General features: G+C 35.9%; 2 protein-coding genes across 2 annotated transcripts in view; one reads left to right on the top strand and one right to left on the bottom strand.

Annotated features, from left to right (window-relative positions):
• Oda (Ornithine decarboxylase antizyme) overlaps nucleotides 1-5,885 on the bottom strand; it is a 28,253-nt gene extending 22,368 nt beyond the window's left edge. The window contains exon 1 of the mRNA XM_077443364.1: nucleotides 5,763-5,885. Within this exon, the coding sequence (XP_077299490.1) occupies nucleotides 5,763-5,806 (44 nt within the window). The 5' untranslated portion in view covers nucleotides 5,807-5,885. The remainder of the gene's footprint in view (nucleotides 1-5,762) is intronic.
• Nucleotides 5,886-9,840: 3,955 nt separating this feature from the next.
• On the top strand, nucleotides 9,841-10,939 carry LOC143920145 (protein FAM136A-like). Its single transcript, XM_077442862.1, has 4 exons — nucleotides 9,841-10,021; nucleotides 10,229-10,348; nucleotides 10,468-10,566; nucleotides 10,641-10,939. The coding sequence occupies exons 1-4, from the start codon at nucleotides 9,935-9,937 to the stop codon at nucleotides 10,776-10,778; spliced, it is 444 nt and encodes a 147-aa protein (XP_077298988.1). The 5' UTR covers nucleotides 9,841-9,934; the 3' UTR covers nucleotides 10,779-10,939.
• Nucleotides 10,940-20,732: the final 9,793 nt, after the last annotated feature.

Below are 20,732 nucleotides of genomic sequence, written 5' to 3' on the forward strand. Positions count from 1 at the left end.
TTGCCGCTCATTGTTCCATTGTTGTAAATCCTTTGTAAAAAAGGTTCGGCAAACCTTTAACAATGCATTTACAACAACACCCTCTGGGTCAGGGCTTTAGTCATCACTGGCAAAACACAATTTATATAGCAATAGGAAAAACAAGAGGAGCTGGGGAAAGCAGATTTTCTACATTAGCGAAGGATGGTACTTCAATGGAATGAAATTCCAGAATAAAAATAAAACAAGATCTCCGGGAATAATTTATAGAATTAATAAGAAGCACTCCAATAAGACGATCCAATTTGAAAGACAAAGAAAAGAGAGGTGGGGGTCGTCATAGTGGTTCATTGGACAAATATGCACACCAAAGAAAGGGAAGAAGTTATTTGATTTAGAACCCGCGACAGTACATATATAATACATAGATTACCCGAAAAGTTGGAAATCCACAATCTGGTACATCATCATCTTGACGTCGGGTGGATAGAGAGATGTGAAGAAGATGGAAAGCTGAAGGCGACCTTGAACCGCACGCTGTGCTCCAATATACCAGTTCTGTTCTGTCCTCGCTGTCTCAAGAAAAGGGTGGAAATCTGGGGATGGTCTGAGGAGCTCAGAAAGGAGTTGTCGATTCAGGGGCCGATAACGCACTGGGGTCGATCAGCTTTTTTCCGACAGCATTGTTTTTAAGTTGAACACTTTTACCCGGGATAGTAATTTCGGAAAAACTCAAGTCTTGCCAGCGGGCCTTCGTCCAATTTCATTAGTTGGCAGTGCGTCAGCAGAGTCACAACAAAACGGCCGATGATAATATTATTCCTGCATTGTCATCATAGCGGCGTCAATCATCAGCCAAATTCCGCAACATTGTGCCCAACATTATACTCGGTGAAAGCAGTCGACCTTCAAATTGGCAAGGAGCAATCTTGTAATGAATAAGTACTCGAAAACGAAACCAAAACAGTTTCCTGAAAGCCATTTATGCACTGATTTATACGAAGCGCGTGACTCGTGTCGTTATCCGTTTAGTGAACGTATCCACATATAATATATGAACACGTTGTTGAGTTGTTGAAAAAACGTGATATGAAAATCCGAGTGAATGAAGAAAATAAACAGTGGAGGGTAAAAATACAGTGAAATTTTAATAGTTTCGACCTCGTTATGCTATGTTGTGCTTCAACGACTTTTAGCATTTTTATCAAATTCGCGGAAGCATCATTTCTTTCGGCCCGACAATCTTATGAGGAACTTAAAAATAAGATAAAAAGGCAGTAGGCAACATCGCTAAAAGATCGGACGGGAGATAGCTCCAATGGTACCCAAGAGATTGTTGAAGGAAGCAAGGTAAGCAACAGGTGCGCTAGTCTGACGTAGTGAGAACTAATCTTCGACGTTGGCTGGGTGCTCGTCAAATGAACCATTTGACCAAAAAGTGAACCATTTTTTGTGCAAAAAGGATCGTCCCAACACTGAACTTAGTTATGAAAGCCAGTTTTTTTTAACTATCATAATCCAGCAGTATTGTTGATGATGAAAGATAATGTAAATACAGTAAAGTGCTAGCATGCTGTTTTACAATATATGTAATTGTTTTTGATAACAACTTATATAAACTCCACGCATGTATGTATGTAAATATATATATATACTGCTTAGAAGTAGTGTATGTATATCTTTTTTATGCTGCCTATTCATTCGTTTACAGATTTTCCACAGATCTAATCAAAAAATCGATTTATTGCAATCTTGTTTCTATCACTCATAAACAGTTTTATCAACAGGTTTACCACATATTTACTTATCAGGTTTATTTATGAAAATCTATAATGAAAATTTTATTTAACGGGCAGTGCTAAAATCTTAATTCAGAATTAAATTTTATAAGATAAAAAAAACTACACACCAGGTAAGAAAAAGCAATTCAATAAAAGTTAATTTTCAATAAGTGGGAGAACAGAGATGAGATGTGTAGAACAGCCATCCTAGCATCCCACTCTTGTTTGCGATGTTTCAGTTACTCGTTCAGGCATATTGTAACGTAGAGACTAGGTGATTGGTGTTAGTCGCCTATTGGCTTACTAGCGCTGATCACTTGATCTCAGCCATAAGGTCTTGCGTATACAACAGCCAATAAGGTCTCTCAGTATACAACAGCCAATAAGGTCTCTCAGTATACAACAGCCAATAAGGTCTTGCGACCCATCGACTAATTATCTACCTGTACGGGGAGTACCCGACGGGTATATATATTAAGCAGTTTTGATCCGTGCTTCATTCGGAGCTAGCAGGCCGACGGGTCAAAACTAAAAACCACTACTGCTGCGTCTTTCATTCCGACCTCGGAAACTTCTACACGTCCACGCTACAATATAAAAGCAATTAATTCACTAGACCATTCGCAAAGAAGTTTTACTTAAAAAAAATTATGTATTGTGACAACAGGCCACCATAAAAAGGGCATTATCACGACGGAGCCACGTGGTGGATTCTAACATGAAAGTTACGCAAGATAGACACGAATAGAAGATAAGAAAGAAAAACTTTTGTCAATAGATGAATGTTAGCTGGAGCTAAAGAATTTTTTTTTAAAATTTTTAATTAAAATTTTATACCAAAACAATCTAAATGGTACATCATTAAAAAAAGCTTGTAAAAACAAGAAGAAAATGAACCACAAAAATGCCTTCATAGCGTTACTTGAAAAAATAATGAGACGTATGTAATTACAGAGCTTATCGCGGTCATGATAACATATTAATGTACACACAATTCAAAATGCTTACATTAAAAAAAAAGTAAATAAGTACACATCAAAGTGCGCTGCAGACATGTCTAAAAATATAATTATTAAGCATATCGCTGATACGCACAATATACAATTCCGAACTACATTGTACATACATATGTATGTAGCTCAACGGTCAATCGCGAAAGTCGTCGATTCGTAAACATTCTCAAATTTCTGGAAATGTACCCATGAACGTATATCTAGCAATACCTAGCAACATTATCATAAAACACGCCACGCAATCGTGTCCAATTGCAAACGCAAAGTATACAAAGTGTACGCGAATTATTGTCAGTTTCGAATGTCGAAGGACACATGTGTGCCGAATAGTGGTTAGCCGGCCGATAAAAACAAAACAAGTCATAATTTCCGATGATTGAATCGCCAATTCGCGCAAACAAAATGCGTCATTCGTATAAACAACGTGCGTCATTGGCGCTTATCAAACTCCTGCCAGAAAAATGGTTCCTGTACTCAAAACTATCGATGAATATGTCGCTTTTTGTTTATTCCAAAATTATTTTAGACCTGTCGATGAAAATTACTGACCACCATCGTTTTTATCGAGTCTTATCAATTGCGGTCGAATACTACAATGAGTCAAACATAAAAGGTTGCTAGGCTAATTATTTGTATATATGTATGTATATATTTTAATATTATAATGAAGCCTGTATTCGCAGTCGGGGCAGCTTATGAAATTTCAAAAACCAACTTTATCCAATTTACTTAAGCTTCTTTGTAAATAAATGCTTATATAATAGAAGCAATTTGATTGAATAATAAATGTATGGATAACTAGCACTTTTAATATTGGGATGAAATTTATTTAGGTCCAGTGACGATTGTATACTGTCTATAGTTTCTTCGTACAAAAACCGGTTTTGATGAGGTACTGCAGTACCCAAAGTTAGGTTAGTACCTGTTGGATTGTGTATACCGGTAGAAACAGAAGTTTTAAATGGTTTGGTGACTATTTCGATACCAATAATAAACCTTGCTGATTATTCAGGTATCGACGTGGATTCGGGAATGTCCTGAGTGATATGAAAATTTGTTATGATTCGATTTAAATTTACGTTGTCTTATTTATTTCTTAAATGTAATTTTTTATTATACTTTTTATATTAAAATGTATAGTAATTAATTAATGAATAATATTTTTTTTATTTTACTGCTGGGTAAACAATGTTTTTGTGGGATATAATTTACACGCATTTGTTTCCAATACATGCAGGGCCGCCGAGAGAAATTCCGGGCCCTGGAAAAATAGTTCCATGACCTATTTTTAATATGCGAAAAATCTATCTGAACTATTGGAAAAATACCTATATGTTAAATGCTATTTTTTTTTAAATATGTAATCAAATGAGAAAGTATGATATAACAATTACGATTTCACATGGACACAAGGAATGCGCGGATCGAAAAATAATAAACATTTAGCATAAAAGAAATATATGTATTTTTATTTATGAAATATATGTATATATATAAAATATCAATATCTATCAGTCGATCGTCCCAACATGGGGCCTCTTAAGTAGTCCGGGCCCTGGAACTTTAGCCCCAACTTCTCCCCCCCCCCCTTTCGGCGGCCCTGAATGCAAATGCACAGGTTATTAATTGATAATTTATCAATTAATAACCTGTGCATGTATTCAGGGCGGTATAAAGAGCGGGTCAACTTTGCGCCGTTCTTTGTTCATTGTTCGCCGTGCTTTGTTCATTTTTATGATGAACCTTTTTTTATACTCTCTAGCTTTGTAGTTTGCCCTGTTTCCTGGAAAATAGACCCAAAACGCCCTATATCAATGATAAGACTTTGTGAACTAAAAGATCTATACCCAAAGTTTGGTCAATGAATCAGAATATATTCAGAAATTGTCGATAATGGATCCTATACATATCTAATATGTAATTTCGAAAGAGAAGTTGTAATATTGGTTCGTAAAATCGAAAACAAATCAGTTTATATGACGATTCGATTTATTTTTTTTTCAATTCAAATAAATTCGCCGCCGGCCCCGGGGGGCGCCGCCGGATTCTGGTATAATATATAATTTCAAAAGAGACTATGTATCTTTGATTGGGAATTTCGTAAATAAAACAGTTTCTATGACGATTCGATATATTTTATATTATTTTAATAAAAAAAACAAATGAATATTTAATATTAGATTCGCCATGTTTAAGCTGTTTATATTACAAATACTGGGTGAAGCCGGGTAAAACAACTAGTATAACATAAAATAATTTAAACAATGAAAAACTGCAACAATTGACATTTGAAAATGCTTATAGTTACAATTTCTAGATAATATTTTGGCAAAGAAAAACATCAACAAACAGATAAGAATGAAGAAAGTGAAGGCAACAAAAAAAAATTTCAAAACTTGGCTACAGTGTTCACATGCTTTATAAATATTTGAATAGGGACTAGCAAGTGGAGAAATAATTATCAACAACTCCTGATCAATTTACGAAACGGCATACTATGTACATATCGCCCAATAACAGAATAAACGTAAATATACAGGAAACGATATGATATCAAATATGTATAATGCATGAACTTTTCGACACGATTCTCGAGTAGGTACTAACAACATGACCCAATTAGTACCCAAGTATATACATAGACGTAGTCACGCAGTACGAAATTCACACGTCGTCAGCCTTGCACCAATTAGATAAGACCACCATATTTCGTCTTCGTGAGATGAGACGTCTTCAATTTTAGTCGGATTATTATTGATTCGATTAAACAGCGTTGTTGAATGTAGCTATCAATAATATAAAACAATTAACCTTTACACGGTGGGTCGCGATGTAGAGCATCTGAGGTCGCTCAACCTGGCGAAGCTTTTGCAATGGCATTCTATGGTCTAAGTCGTGCATTTATTTGCAAGAGAACAATACGGCGCACGGAAGATAAGGAGCAGTTTGTTTGTTGGGGGTTATGATTGTTCGCGTCTGTTGTGTTTACCTGAGAAATACGTGGGCCAAATCGCACGAAACGTTCGTCGGCATGTCGGACGACACTTTTGGAAGTTTGTTGATTGGGGTTTTAGGAAGTTTCGTCGCGTTTCAATTCGGCGTAAACGCGAGCTGAGCACAAAGAGCGCGTCTGGCCAACGTCAATACATTGAAGGGTCCCCCTTTCACCGACGCGCATCGACGCCAGCGGAATTTTCCACTGCTTTGTGGCGAGATCAGCTGTTCGCTCTATACCCACGGATGGCCTCAAAAATGCACCACAAATACACTCCCGTCGATCCACACCACGAACGCATCGACGCTGTAAAAATCTCGAAAAACCATTCATTCAACTCGAGGAATTTTGCATCAATATTGACCTAATATGTTTGATTTGAATTGTTTGCTCCAAGCAACGATTAAAATTTGTCATAGCTTTATCTCGCTCGCTCTAATGCAGCGCGTAGTGCGTTAGAGCGAGACGCAATATTTGAAATTAATTAATTAAAATTCGATTGTTTTCGATTGTGTTTAAAATGGTGTCGCGTATTTCATATCGTTTCCTAACGGATATTTTAGATGAAATATTTTAAATCGAGGTTGTTTATTTCATTTTTAACATATTAGCCACAGTGACATTACAGAGAGCTCCAACGGGTCACTGTGGCCAGTCATACAATCATAACTAGTCACCGGAGCCTGAGGGGGCCGTGTATTGTTCAAAGATTGTAAATGCATTGTTAAAGGTTTGCCGAACAATGGATAGCACTGTGACTATCCTACCTCTAATCATAACTAAAGGGCGGATAGGAAGCGTGCTTTTTCCATGAATCAGGGCGTTTTGGGTCTATTTACAAAACTAGAGTGCAAAAAAATATTCTTCATAAAATTGGACAAAGCACAGCGAACAATTAACAATGAACGGCACGCTTCCTCTCTCTCTATTCTAATCGTAACATCATAATAATCTCTAATCATAACATCATAATAATAATAACAACCTGCTATATCATTGACATTTATAATTGATAAAATCAACCACTGGCGTTGCTCAACAACCACTCAACCAGTTTAGCGCAGTTTACACTGAAGAGGTCAATTTCACCAGCAACCCGGTTGAGCAGATATATGTGATATAATATCTAGAGTGATCTAGAGTGATATAATATCTAGTCACCGGACCCAAAAGGTGCCGCGTATTATTCAAAGCTTGTAAATACATTGTTATAAGGTTTGCTGAACCTTTTTTACAAAGGATTTACAACAATGGAACAATGGATAGCACTGTGACTATCCTACCTCTACTAATAATATCACTCTAGATCTGGGTTCGATCGAACCCCTGGGGTTCGGCGGAAGTTAAGACACCCACCCGAATCATATGATTCGGGTGCCAATTAAGAAGGGTTCGATGAATGCGCATATGAAACTGGTGGGGTTCAGTACCTCCAACAAGGTTAAGAACCACTGCTCTAGATATTGGAGACGTTGCCAACATAGTTAACGGAAGGGGATTCCAATCTGTAAAGTTCTAGTATCATATGTGAGATAAATATTTATAATTATCGTTTTTATTAACGAGTATGGTTGTAGTTAGCGCGAGTGTTACGACCGCACGCGAAACAAACAATAGAAATAAAACAAATGAATGTCAATGACATAACGGTGCATCATATGAACGTTTCCAATTATTTTATTCAAATTAACGATTCGACTCGAACTGTTCGTAGCATAGTGCGGATCGTCGACGTTTTGGTGTTATCAATCGAGCGTTTAGATAAGTTGATAGTATGCATGTATATCGATGTCGGGTTCGGTTCGATAAGGCATATGTACGTCGGCGTTGACAGTTGGCGAATGACAGCGCAAGATGGCGGCCGTCCGTGGTGCGGGGGTGGGGTGAAGGGGGGGGTCTCACCTGGTACAAAGGCCGGTGGTTAGGGAGGGCATGGCGGTTTTGGCGGCGGCGGCAGGGCGGCTGCTTGCGGTTTCTTTTCTAGAGCAGTTCAGTGCCGTCGAGGCACTTAACGTCATTCCTCGCCAGGGACGGCGCAAGCTGCAGGCGATCGGGCGACTTCAGGCCAAAAACGACTCTGCGCACGCGCCAAAACCCGGACGTGCGTCACGCACTCTCAACCCCTATTCACCTTCACCCTCGAAAACCCCGACAGCATACACCGCACTTTACAACTCTTCCGATATGCAAACAATGTTTAAAATCTCACCTAGGATCACTGTGAGCCATCGGTCGCAGTGCTAAGGTGTCGCAGCTCGGTGCAATTTTGTTTGTTTATTATTCAATTGAAACATTATTTAAATTAAGCGGAAAACTTCGTTAATGCGAAATTCGAATTATAAAATTCGATCGTCTTCAAATTGGTTCGGTGATTACTGGTTACAAAGTACTCGTCACAAAGTCACTAAAATCTCTATAACGGAACATCTGGCGGCTGAACAGTCCATCATACTGTTACGTACGCCGCGGATTGAGCGAATTGCACTTAGACCAACGGATATCTGTTATCGGATTAACTAAGTGCTTGCACTTACTTCCAAGGATTATATCTGGACTCGAAGTGCATTTAGGCTAAACAATGACCGTTATTAGTTATTTCTCAGAATCGGTACGGGGAGACCCAATGTCGTGGAAATACATATCCGAATACGTGACTATACAACAGGTAAACAGATTAGGCGTCCTGAGAGATCTACCCTTTATAAGGTGGTACGTAGGCGATATCATGTCATTCTGGACTGAGCACTGACAGTGCGTGTATATCCTTAATTATCAATAAATGCTGTGAAACGACTGTTGGCCTTTTACTTGGATCCTCCACCCACCCCTACGCAACAATACTAACGACAACTTGAGTGCCAAATATTGTGTATTCGCGATTTTCATGGCAAAAATTGTCTTTGTGACCACCACAATGTGACGAATAGTCCAATTACCTTCAAATTAGGGGAAATTCGGTAAACAGATTATTGCGACAACCATTGCCACAAAAATCGCGAATATGGAATATCTTACACTCGAGTTCTCGTTAGTACAATATTTCGCGTGATTGATGGAGATTTGGGTGCCAGATGTTCCGTGATCGAGATTTTAGTGACGTGCGCGAGATCGCTTTTTACGGGGATTCCGAATCATCGAACCGAAGAAATTCATATTATGTTATTCAAATGAGAAAATACTGCATCCACTCGAACTAAATATGTATCAAAGAAACGTTACAGTTGTTCGCCAATTCGCCGACGTTACTTTTTGTAATGAACGTGAGCACCATTAAGGGTATGATAGATTATCAATAATATAAGAGGGGTTTTTATGGTTTAACTTTAAAATTTAAAAGAAATGTGAACAATAACCATGAGTAAGTTAATAACTGGAGATCGGCGGTCGAGTTGTCGCCTCCATTGTCTAAGAAAGCAGGAGCAGAAAGTCGAGCATCTTGTCCGCTGGTCATTGACAGTCGTAACGAGGTCCCTATTTATCAAAAGCAAAATCAAAGAGCATTTAATATTTCTTCGTTTGCAATTTATTTCTTAGGAATTTTTTTGTTAACAAAAGTTTTTACTCTCTCTTTCATCTGGAATTTCAATAGAATAAAATTTTTCAACATGCTTTAACAATTTTAATCATATTGAAATCAATTTACAACCACTAATATTAAAAACATTAAAACAAGTATGTAAAGAAAGATTGTTGAACAATTAAATAAAAAAATGAATTCAAGATGACTATTTATATGCTACTCAATATTTTTTATTTAACTTGGAGTGAGTTTACACACCATCACATAGTGTAAAAGCTTGCCTAGTGTAATTGGGTCATAAATTCAGGACAATATGTTGATAATCGAACAAAGTTATTGTACTGAAAATCTAAACACCTCTTATGAATATAAAAGTTTTTTCTAAAAATAGTCTATATAGTAAGAAGAAAATACTTTATATTGCTGTTGATTAAGCTCTATTTTTGAAATTATTTTTGAGTAAAGTTAGCGAGTCCAGCTTGACAAGTCACATAAACACGATTACACAAACATTTTTTCCACTCGCCACACTATAACAGAACGACTGGCAGCACTGTATGTGTTTGACTGAAGATAACCTTGCATAATTCACCGGCACCAGCTCGAGGGTTTCTAATAAAGCAAACGATCAAGTAACAGCTTCAGAATGGTAGAACAGCAGAAACGTCGTCTAGAACATCTAATGTCCGAGCTAGTGGACGATTTGGACCGATCACATCTCAGAAAAATGCAGGTTATAAATGTTTACTTTTAGGTTAGGCCGTACAGCAAGCTTTCGTTCCATGCTTAGTTTTGGTCATAACATGATGACAAGCTATCATGTCTTTTATATTTAAAACTTTCTTTCAATACTATTTACATTGTGTTGTATAGGGATACTTATGATATATCTAGCAGTAGATTGTGAAATATCATTAATGTTTTTTTTCTATTTTTTCAGGGTGATATGCATCGCTGTGCTGCAAGGTGTTGCGACAATACTTCCTACAGTCTCGATAAAACACATGCTTGTATAGAAAACTGTAGCACTCCACTCAATAATGCTAACAATTACGTTCAGGTAATTGTATAACAGTTAATAGCAGCAGTTAAAATATGATTCACCAAATGCCCTATTATCATGTTTGTAAGTCGTTGTATAGATAAGGAAGTATGCTTAAATTTTACTTAACTTTTTAGAGTGAATTGACTCACCTTCAGAATAGACTGCAGAGATGTGTAATGCAGTGTAACGATGAAATTAGAGAGATTATGGAAATAAATCCAACACAACAACAGGTTTGATACTTTATTTAAAGATATTTTTTATTATTTCTCTGTGTAATATTTGTGATAACGATTTGTATTTGCAGGCTGATAGATATACTGCGAAATTTGAGGATTGTGCTGTGAAGTGTGTCGACAAGCATGTAGACTCGATGCCGAAGCTACTTCAGACGATGAAGTCCGTTTTGATGAAAGGACCTCCAACTAGCAGCGTTCCGTCTTAGAATTTTATTTATTATATTAATATATAATAAAACATTTCTTAGTGTTGACCATTGTTGAATTTATAGTAAATTTATGTGTATGAATTATTTATGTGAATATGATTGTGTAAAATTTATACATTTTAAATTTTTATGTTTTATAAATAAGATTTATTATTCTCAAGTTTTTTTCTTTTTTATGAATTAAAAGACGTTATTGAAATATCAAATATAAATCTATACATTAATTAATTTTCGGTATATTTTGGAAACTACACAAATTTTATTTCGTTTATTTATTTAATATACTTGGGGGATGCGGCAAATTCGATAGATCCAAGGGGTTTGATCAAACATATTTTAACAAATTATACATATATGCAAATAAGATGAGAAAAATTAAAATATATTAAAAACAGAAATACGATTATGGGAAAGAAGAATTAGAGAAATCCATTTCTTTTAAAAATAGTATCAAGCTTATTCTTAAAAATATTAACGTTATCAGAGGTTATCTGTATCATTGGGAAGACTTATTCCAAACTGAAACCACTTTGAAAAGAATAAATCTCTGATTGTTTTATTAGATTTTTCTATTTGGAGTCTAAGCGAGTGACCTCTGAAGTGAGTGTTTACGTTGAATGTAATAAGATTAGACATATGACAATTATAGTGATTGTTAAGTATTTTATAGACTTCGATTAAGTCACCTCTAGTTCGTCACGTCTCCAATGTAGTGAGATTCAATCTTTTCAATCTTTCGTTATAAGAAAGTGATTTGAGTTCAGAAGGAATCTTTGTAATTCGCCTTTGAACCCTTTTTTGTCTAATATTTATATGGAGTTCTAACTATGTACATATATATTTTACGATAGTTATCAATTTGGATCTAAAATATAGATCCAAATAGTCAAAAAAATTTTTTGGCGATTCCTTTTGATCAATTGGAAGATATAAAAAACCACTTTTACAAGGCTTTTATATGTTTCACTTCACTAATGGTTCAGGCAATATTACTACATTATTCCGATCGGTTTGAAACTTTGCCATTTTGTTCTTATCTAAGTAATAAAAATGACTGGCAAACTTCTGACTGACAAATGAATTGGTATTTGACAGATTAATTAAAAAAATAAATGATTGAATAAGTGGATATTGTAAGTCTGATATTTTTGTTCATATTTAATTTGAAATCGACATGAAATACGTGTTTAATTAAAAATAAAATGTAAAAGACTGTTTTGAGACAAAATTTCAGTTGAAATTTTTTTTTCACGCAACTAAATACAATATAATTATTAATTATTACATAACACACAATCTATTATTTTATTTTTTATACATATACTAGGACGGCCCAACAGGTAAACCCCAATGCGTTTTCCTTGCCAATTACAAACATCGATAAACAATTACGTTTATACAGTGTCATAGAGACATCTATGGGCAAATTCAACGATACTAATCTTTCAAGAAATACATATATTTTATAGAGTAGTTAGCATATTGTGGGATGCTATATACTCGAATTTGCGAGGGGCAGTAAAGGTTTTTGCCAATTTGGTAGTACCATTTCAATGAAATCGGATACATTTGCAAATTGATCCATGGTCTGGCCAGGGAATGAACCCAAGACCAGTTAGTTGAAAGCATTACACGCTAATCACTGAGCTATGTTGCTGGTTATTATTGCGAACTCTAATACACATACATATGTATATACACATACATAGGCCATATGGAGTCCTAATCATTTAAGGTACACGCTAATGTTAGATAGGGTGCAAAGAAAATTTCTTCGCTATCTCTACATGAGAGAGTTTGGGCGCTATCCCTACTTATTTCCCAGTAAGTTTGTCATGGGCTCCTTGAGCTTTGACTCCTTAGCTTCACGTAGAAACAATCATCTTGGTAAGCTTTTTCTAAAAATTCTAAGGGGTGAATGTCATCTTCCTGAAGTTCTGTGTAATCTTAAACTTAGGGTACCTGAGAAACAGAGAATCTCGCTCCAGAACTCTATTCCTGCCTATTCGGGCCAGAACTAATGTGCTTGATAACACCCCTTTCAAGAGCCATTCGATTATTTAACCTGCTTTCTGGGAGCCTTGATGTTTTTACTGCATCATACAGTTCTGTCAGGCAGCATATTTTAAATGACTTCTAGCTACATACATATTTACACATGTTGTTTTCATTTTGTAATTTTATTATTTAGCATAATGTGTATGTATGTTGGTTTTATCTTTATTTATATATGTATGCTATTTTTTATTTTTATATATATGAGTAATTTACCTTTATTTATGTGTTTATGTGTATTTGCATGTTTGTATGTATATGGATGTATGTATTGTATGTGTATGTGTATATGTATATATATATATATATATATATATATATATATATATATATATATATATATATATACATGTATATGTTTGTATATGTGAATATATATATGTGTGTAGGTGTGTATGTATGTATATGTATATATGTGAATTTTTATATTTATGTATGTATGTATGTATGTATGTATATATGTGTATACGTGTAAGTATTTGTGTATACATATATGGATGGTGTACACATATGTTTATATAATTGTCTTTGGCCAGGAAGGCGCATTGGGTTTACCTGTTAGGCCTTCTTGGTGTAAATTAAATAAAAAAATAAAAATAAAATATAATCTATGGACCTTTGTGGTATTGAAACTTTGCTTTCTTCATAATGAAAATATATTTGTTTATATATTTGGCATATTCAAAATATTTTGGCAAACTTTCATTCTGTAAGCCCAAAATCAAATAACAAAATAGTTTTAACATACGTATGGATAAATCCAACCATAAATCAGATATTGATACCGTTCAAATTTATCGGCACAATGTAGGAACGGCTGACGATCGCACGACTTGTGATGTTTATCCCCGGGCATCTTCTAAGTCCTGAGGGGATAAACGCCCAGCTTCCACTGGAGTGTGTCTGGCGACATTGTTGTCGTACGAAAAAACTTTTCGTATAAATCTCGATAATGGCGCAAAACCTACTTGACCATTAATAAATTGACCGGTTCCGCCCAGCATCCCCCTGCAAGTGAAACCGCTTGACAAATGGCTCACCGTCGGATCATACTTCATCCGACTATCGAATACCACCCGGAAGTCATATTTACACTTTCATTTCATTATATGTTGGCCGATGTGGCTGAATTACGAACAACAAGGACATATTGAAACGTAAATAACTATATCTTCTACCTAGAATTGTGGTTCAAAGCAAGCTTTTCACTTTTCATTTGAGGTAGGTACCTATGTACATCCACGTTGCCTGTAAAGAAAAAGAAAAGTTAGTAAGGGTAGTTGTTGGCTGGTGTCTACTCATTGACCTACTCATGTGAAAAAATATCTGAGATCATTATATCTCCTCAATGGTGCTCCCGTATGCTACCAACTGATATAAATGTAAATCGGTGGTAATGTTTTCAATGCTGTTTCAGTTAATGTTAATGCTGTTTAAGTAATTGTCAATCATTAATTAAGTTAATGCTGTTTAAGTAATTGTCAATCATTATGAAAAAAGGATTTTTAAAAAATTGAGAAGCATTTACAATTTATTTATTTAAGTTTAAGTTTGTACCATTGTGGCATTAAAGTAGTTGCTAATGCGCCACAATGGTCGTAAAAATACAGAGAGATGAGAAAAATAAAATATATACATATATACATGGATAAAAATACATTTATACACAATCATAAAAAACAATTGCATTATAATAATAGCAGATAAAGTAAAAATATCAAATAATAAAATACAAAATAGGGAATGTCTTGCAAATACAGCCAGCACTAATGTATAATATAAGAACCGGCCGCAAATACAAAGCATCCCTGCGAAGCCCAAATAAAAGAGAGAAGATCAAAATTCGACTCATACATCACATTCAATGATTGAAATAATGAGCGCAGGATACCAGACAGATAGGTTAAAATACTCTGCGAAAACCTACGCTCACTGAGGTGGAAAATGTCACATTCTGACTCAGCAGCAATGATTTCATTGAGAAGTCGGATAGCTCTTGGAATATGAGTCATTCGATAAAGAACTTAAATTTATTAAGTCGTTTACTCAATTGAAAAAGTTTAACAATAGAAATTGACAAAAGGATCCCATTTTTTTCTGTGCTGGCGCATTTCCGCGCCGATCTCTGGTCATGAGTAAAGAGTGGATCAACTTTGCGCAGTTCATTGTTCATTGTTCGCCTTGCTTTGTTCATTTTTATGATAAACCTTTTTTGTATGCTCTCTAGCTTTATAGTTTGCCCTGGAAAATAAACCTAAAACGCCCTGTTTCCTGGAAAAAGCACGCTTCCGGTCCTACCTCAAGTCATGAGAAGTGGCCGGATCCACAGCGCGCCGTTTATTGTTCAATTGTTGTAAATGCTATTGTTCAATTGTTGTAAAAGGTTCGCCCAACCTTTCTTTTTGTACTCTAGCTTTGTAAATAGAGCGAAACCACCCCGATTCCTGGAAAAAGCACTGTCTCTATCCGCAGTCTAGTCATGAGTAGAGGTAGGATAGTCATAGTGCTATCCATTGTTCGGCAAACCTTTAACAATGCATTTACAACCTTTGAACAATACACGGCCCCCTCAGGCTCCGGTGACTAGTCATGAGTAGACTTGGGCTACTAAGCGGGGCAGAGGGTTTTTCTATTGTTGATTTCTTATAAAAATCACTTTTTACAAGATTTTTTTGCTCTCTTTCCTTAAACAATATTGTTATTTACAATTGTCCCGACGTCTAAGAAATAAACAATAGTGAACCATTTTTGGTGCCAAAAGCAACCACCCTTAGCTTAAGTCTAGTAATGAGTATGCACTTAAGAATTCATAAGCTCCGCAGGATATTTGATAGTAAGGATTCACTGCTATATCTAAAACTGCAGCAAACGTCAATACAATAGAAAAGAGACTCAGATATGGCGAATCTATAATCAACAATTTTCGAGATTTAAGTATACATTTATAGCCGCAAACATGTTTTAATGTTTTGCCTAAGTACTTGCACATATTAAAGTTTTAAGTTATGCTCGAATTACGTACGTTTCCCATCGAATATCGATTGTGTGTATAATTTAGTCGAAATCGTCGTCGACCCCCTAATTTAATTGATGGTTTCACGGTATGGGGTAAACGAAGTAAACCCCGTGGAAAATAACAGGCTTTCACATAACAGTTGTTTGTTTCGTGAACCTGTGATTACTGCTCTAATTATTTCTCGATATTTCATGCTGGCGAATTCATGATTATTTAAAACTAAGCTACAGTACACATGCATTTATTGTATCAGCTAAACCTTATGAAAAGTATACACAATGATTAGAGATATTGTTAAATTTATTTTTTATTTTTAATTATTTTTGAAGTGTGAACTTTTATGGACAAGATTCGACCAGGAAGTCTTATGGAAATTGTGCCATCACTCGCTCTGCACCGCTATCCTATAAAGCCGAGTCCAAAAAAGGACATACGGAGACACGCAGAGACACAAAGTGCGTACAGAAACACGCAAGGTGCACGCTCATTGTGTCTCCATGCGCGCGTTGTGTCTCCGGACGTTCATTGTGTCTCCATGCGCGATCTGTGTTCCGTGTGCAAATATTGGGTAGGATGGTTTGTGTCAATTTGATGAGGGACCATTTCAACAATGAAATTAGATCAATTGACTAACTCTGATAGGAAACGATTGACTTGGAGTCACAACTATCCAAGTCTGGCCAGCAGCACTACAGATAATACTCGGAACAAATTCTTTTCAATTGAGGTCAACCTACGGGTTTGAACTCGACAATTTCTCGGTGGTTAGCATTAACGCAACAACCAAGCTATGCTGCTGGCTAATTAATATAATATAATAAAAATCATGGATAATACGATTTTTTTGGCTGAGAAATATTTCGCAACTCATAGGTTGAGATTCGTCGACTGTGGTGGTGTTCGAGTATCAGAAGTTTTTTCCACTCGTGCACCCCCATGAATATTTGATGGCGAAATTATAAGGAAGGGGAGAGCCAGAACGGTTAGTAAGCAATGCAAATTGATTTGGAACTATCCGAGGCTGTATCAAAAAATTATAGCACCATAAACAGAGGGGATAATTTACTTACCCGACAATATACAAATAGTCGCGTACACGCGATTTAACTTAATTTTAAATTAATAGACGGTTCACGAGCGAACCCACTCTATTATTATTTACTAGCGATAGATGGGCTAGATGAAATATCATCGGGTGTATCATTGGAATAAAATTTAATATTCAAATGAACAAACAACTTAAAAATATAAAATAGTTCATAATTTGTTGACTATTTTCATAAAATTCAGCCAAATAGCCAGCTTAGTGGTTGCTTTAATGCTTACCACCGAGAGGTTTCTGGATTCGAGCCCATGGGTTGACCTCGATATAAAATAATTTATTCCGAGCATTATCTGTAGTGCTGCTGGTCAGACTTGGGTATTTGTGACTCCAAGTCGATCGTTTCCTATTCGAGTTTGCTAGTTTATCTGATTTCGTTGTTGAAACCAGAGAAATGTAATAATCTCAGGTCTCAGGCGTCATAGTGTTGTCAGATTGGGGTATGGCATTTTTTGATGTGTTGAAAATTTAATGAACTTTCATGTAATAGTGACTTGGACGAAAAAAAAATGTATTTAGGTATATATTTTTTTCAAAATATATTTTTTTTAAATTAATTTTGAAACCCGTTGTTCCAAAATTGGGGTGACACCACATAGTTAAAAAGTTATTTAATTTTACTGAGGGCCCATATTTTCTAACAGATAGTGGGGCCCATATGCCATCGGGCATGTTCGCTTGTATGGCCAGTCCGCCACTGTATATATATGTATATGTATATAATATTGCCATTCCGTCTGTGTGTCTGTCTTAGATAACGCTCGCTGTACTATAATAGTCGATTCGACATACATATACATACATATATGTACGACACAGCTAAACCACTGTCAAAACGTATATACCAATACAATAACAAAAGAAAAAAACTTCTATATATACTAATCGCTATTAATGTTTCCGCTTGGTAGAGAATTCACCGCCATCTATTGAAAATTTATTTAATTAATTAATTATTTTTCCTATTGGTGTTTTATATTGTTTACATGTAGGTAGGTAGGTAGTTTTTACATTTTTTTTTCATATTAAATAATTAAATATAAATATATTTAAAAGGTATTTGAAAAAAATTCGACCGTATGGAAATCGAACAAATAATCTTAAACTTAATATGCCAACACACATGCGATTATAAGTCATCGGGTACAACACAAGTACAAGTATAACTTTCATAATCTTGCGGATCACTTGTGACAAGCTTGAGAACCACCAAATTTTCGATTAAAGGTCTGACTGCACTATGCGTCAATCAACGATTCCACACTTCACAACAGTACGCGACCAAATATGTTTGTATGAAATTGTATTTCAGACCTTAAGAGTAACTTTTCGTGTCGGAACAATTACCTAAATCGACACAATTCGTTGAAACTTTGAACGTGAGCATAAAACAGACGTAGAAGTTTAATCATTTTGGCATAATATGGCCGCATTATCGCGCATTTGAGCCAAATCTAGCGAGGCGAATCGCTCGCTGTACGTACAGAGGGGGCAGCAAGCATCACATCCCGTCAATCAAATGCGGCCGAGTTGACAGTTTTTATTTGAATTACAATGGATTCATATTTCGAGCTCCCTCAACGAGAGCCACCCCCTCGGGAGAACCCTCCCCCGCCCCCCCCATCTAATGGCGGTTTGACGTACGTTGTCAGAAGACGTGATGCGTTGCGAATTCGAAACGTCTCATTTGAATAGCGTATCGCTACAATTACTATTTATCAACACGTGGAAGCGGAGACTTCCGAGTGTATTCTATCGCGATAGATTATGTATTCCATTTCGTTCTATCCCCTCGTTGCTTTCTACAATATTATAGCAATTTATATATGTACATACGTGCTGATATTATATTTGGAAAATATATAAATTTTACGATTTCTAGCATTCCAGGAGTATTTTTTGCACTGCTAAAGCGTCTTCGGTTATGCTATGGAAAATTAAGTTTTTTTTTATTATTAATGTCAGGGTTTCTTCCGTAATTATGTGTATTTTCAGCAAGCGTGGAAATTAGTTGACGGATTGCATTAATTTTTTGTAGCAAATTTATTGCTCTGTTGATTTCTTTGTGTGTAAAACTAGACAGTTGAATCTTGGCATGCGTATTTGTGGACTTTAGGAAGGAATATTTTAATGAACGATTCTCAATCTTTTATCATTTAACTACTTACTGTTATTTAGGTTTTATTTACTATTCAGGATATGGGGGGTGAATAGACGAAAATGATGAAAAAATTAAAAAAAATTATAAAATGATTGTGAAAATTCATTTAACACTTGCCGTGTGACTAGGATGGATAACGAGTGACTAAGGATTTATATTTTATTTTATTTCTCAAATTATACTGAATGTATGTATGGTCTTCATATTTTATGTGTTCCTCATCAAAACCTATATGATCATGGGCGCCCGCAGGGGGGGGGGGGAAGGGGGGGCACTTTCCCCCCCCTGGATTGATTGAAAATAATCAAATATTTAGTTGTATGAGCTACATACATCTTCCAGAAGTCCAACTGCAAGTTCAAAACCTGCTCAGTGTAGTAAAACTTCACCGAGGTGATTCCGATAACTATTTCAGGGATATTTTTGAGAAAACAGTACAACTCGCACAAAAAGTGGATATTGAACTGATTATCCCAAGACAGTGTGGAAGACAAAAGCATCGAAGTAATCCGGGAACCATAAGTGTTGAAGAGTACTTCAGACTTTCAGTTTACATTCCATACTTAGATTCTCTAATTAACTCAATGGAGAGTCGATTTTGTGAAGCCAACAGTGCACAATTTAACTTGTTGTTACATCCTTCGAAATTGTGCAAACTGAATCGTCAACAGTTTAAGGATATAATGTCTACTATTAATCAGGTATACCACATTGATAATTTTGAAACTGAAGCCTTGAGTTGGTTTGATTTTTGGAAAACGCGAGAATACAAACGTAGCCAAGATTTCATCGACTTGTTACCTTTTACAAATTTTTATCCGTGTGTCAGGTATGCCTTACTAGTTTTTACGTTACGTTCACCATACAAATACGCTACAGTAAATTAAAACTACATTAAAACATTACTAAAAATATTTTGCCCCCCCTTAGAAAATTTTCTGCGGGCGCCCATGTCTATGATTCGAATTATGTCATTACCAAATTAAAAAAGCGATCAATATCAACAAAAACAATCATTTTCGCGGGAAGCTCCTTGTACACGAGCCTCACAAATGCGAGAGAGAGAGAGAGGGGGGGAAATTCAGTACACGTCCCGCTTAGTGGTCAGTGAGAGAATGATATCCGCCTTGGAATGTCGGCTCTGTTTCAGCCGATATTTATTTCATTTCTGGTACTTATTTTATACTATTCATCATTTAATACATGATAAAATAATTTTTATAGCTAATTACAATCATTAACCTCGCAGATTTTGCATTATTTTAACTTAAAAACACACATTTTTAACTGGACGCTTGGCGTTCAGCACAGTGGCTAGCAGATTTTTCTAGCACAGTAAGGAAGCGTTAACCGCTTAGCTGCCCAAAGCGCCTTAAGGCGCAAACAGCCGTATCTATTATACGCTCAGCACGTCGGCTGGGCGTCTAAGCGGTTAAATAATAAAATATATTTACTTATTATCTTCTCACAAAGCTCTTTTATTTATTTTCAGTCTTTGGGGAAGTGGGAAGGGACGGGGCGGAGAACTGTAGCCAGGGTATTCGACCGAGAGAGGGTACTGCAAAAAGAATATTTGATTTAAATTTATTAACCAGCAGAATATAGCAGTGCTTAGCG

Source organism: Arctopsyche grandis, chromosome 12 (genome assembly GCF_051622035.1).
Source record: "Arctopsyche grandis isolate Sample6627 chromosome 12, ASM5162203v2, whole genome shotgun sequence".
Lineage (NCBI taxonomy): Eukaryota > Metazoa > Arthropoda > Insecta > Trichoptera > Hydropsychidae > Arctopsyche > Arctopsyche grandis.

What these genes read in the sequence shown, in the direction of transcription:
- LOC143920145 (XM_077442862.1), top strand. Translation starts at nt 9,935, where the DNA reads ATGGTAGAACAGCAGAAACGTCGTCTAGAACATCTAATGTCCGAGCTA. An exon ending in ATGCTAACAATTACGTTCAG is followed by an intron (nt 10,349 to 10,467) that starts GTAATTGTATAA and finishes TTAACTTTTTAG; the next exon opens with AGTGAATTGACTCACCTTCA. An exon ending in TAAATCCAACACAACAACAG is followed by an intron (nt 10,567 to 10,640) that starts GTTTGATACTTT and finishes TTGTATTTGCAG; the next exon opens with GCTGATAGATATACTGCGAA.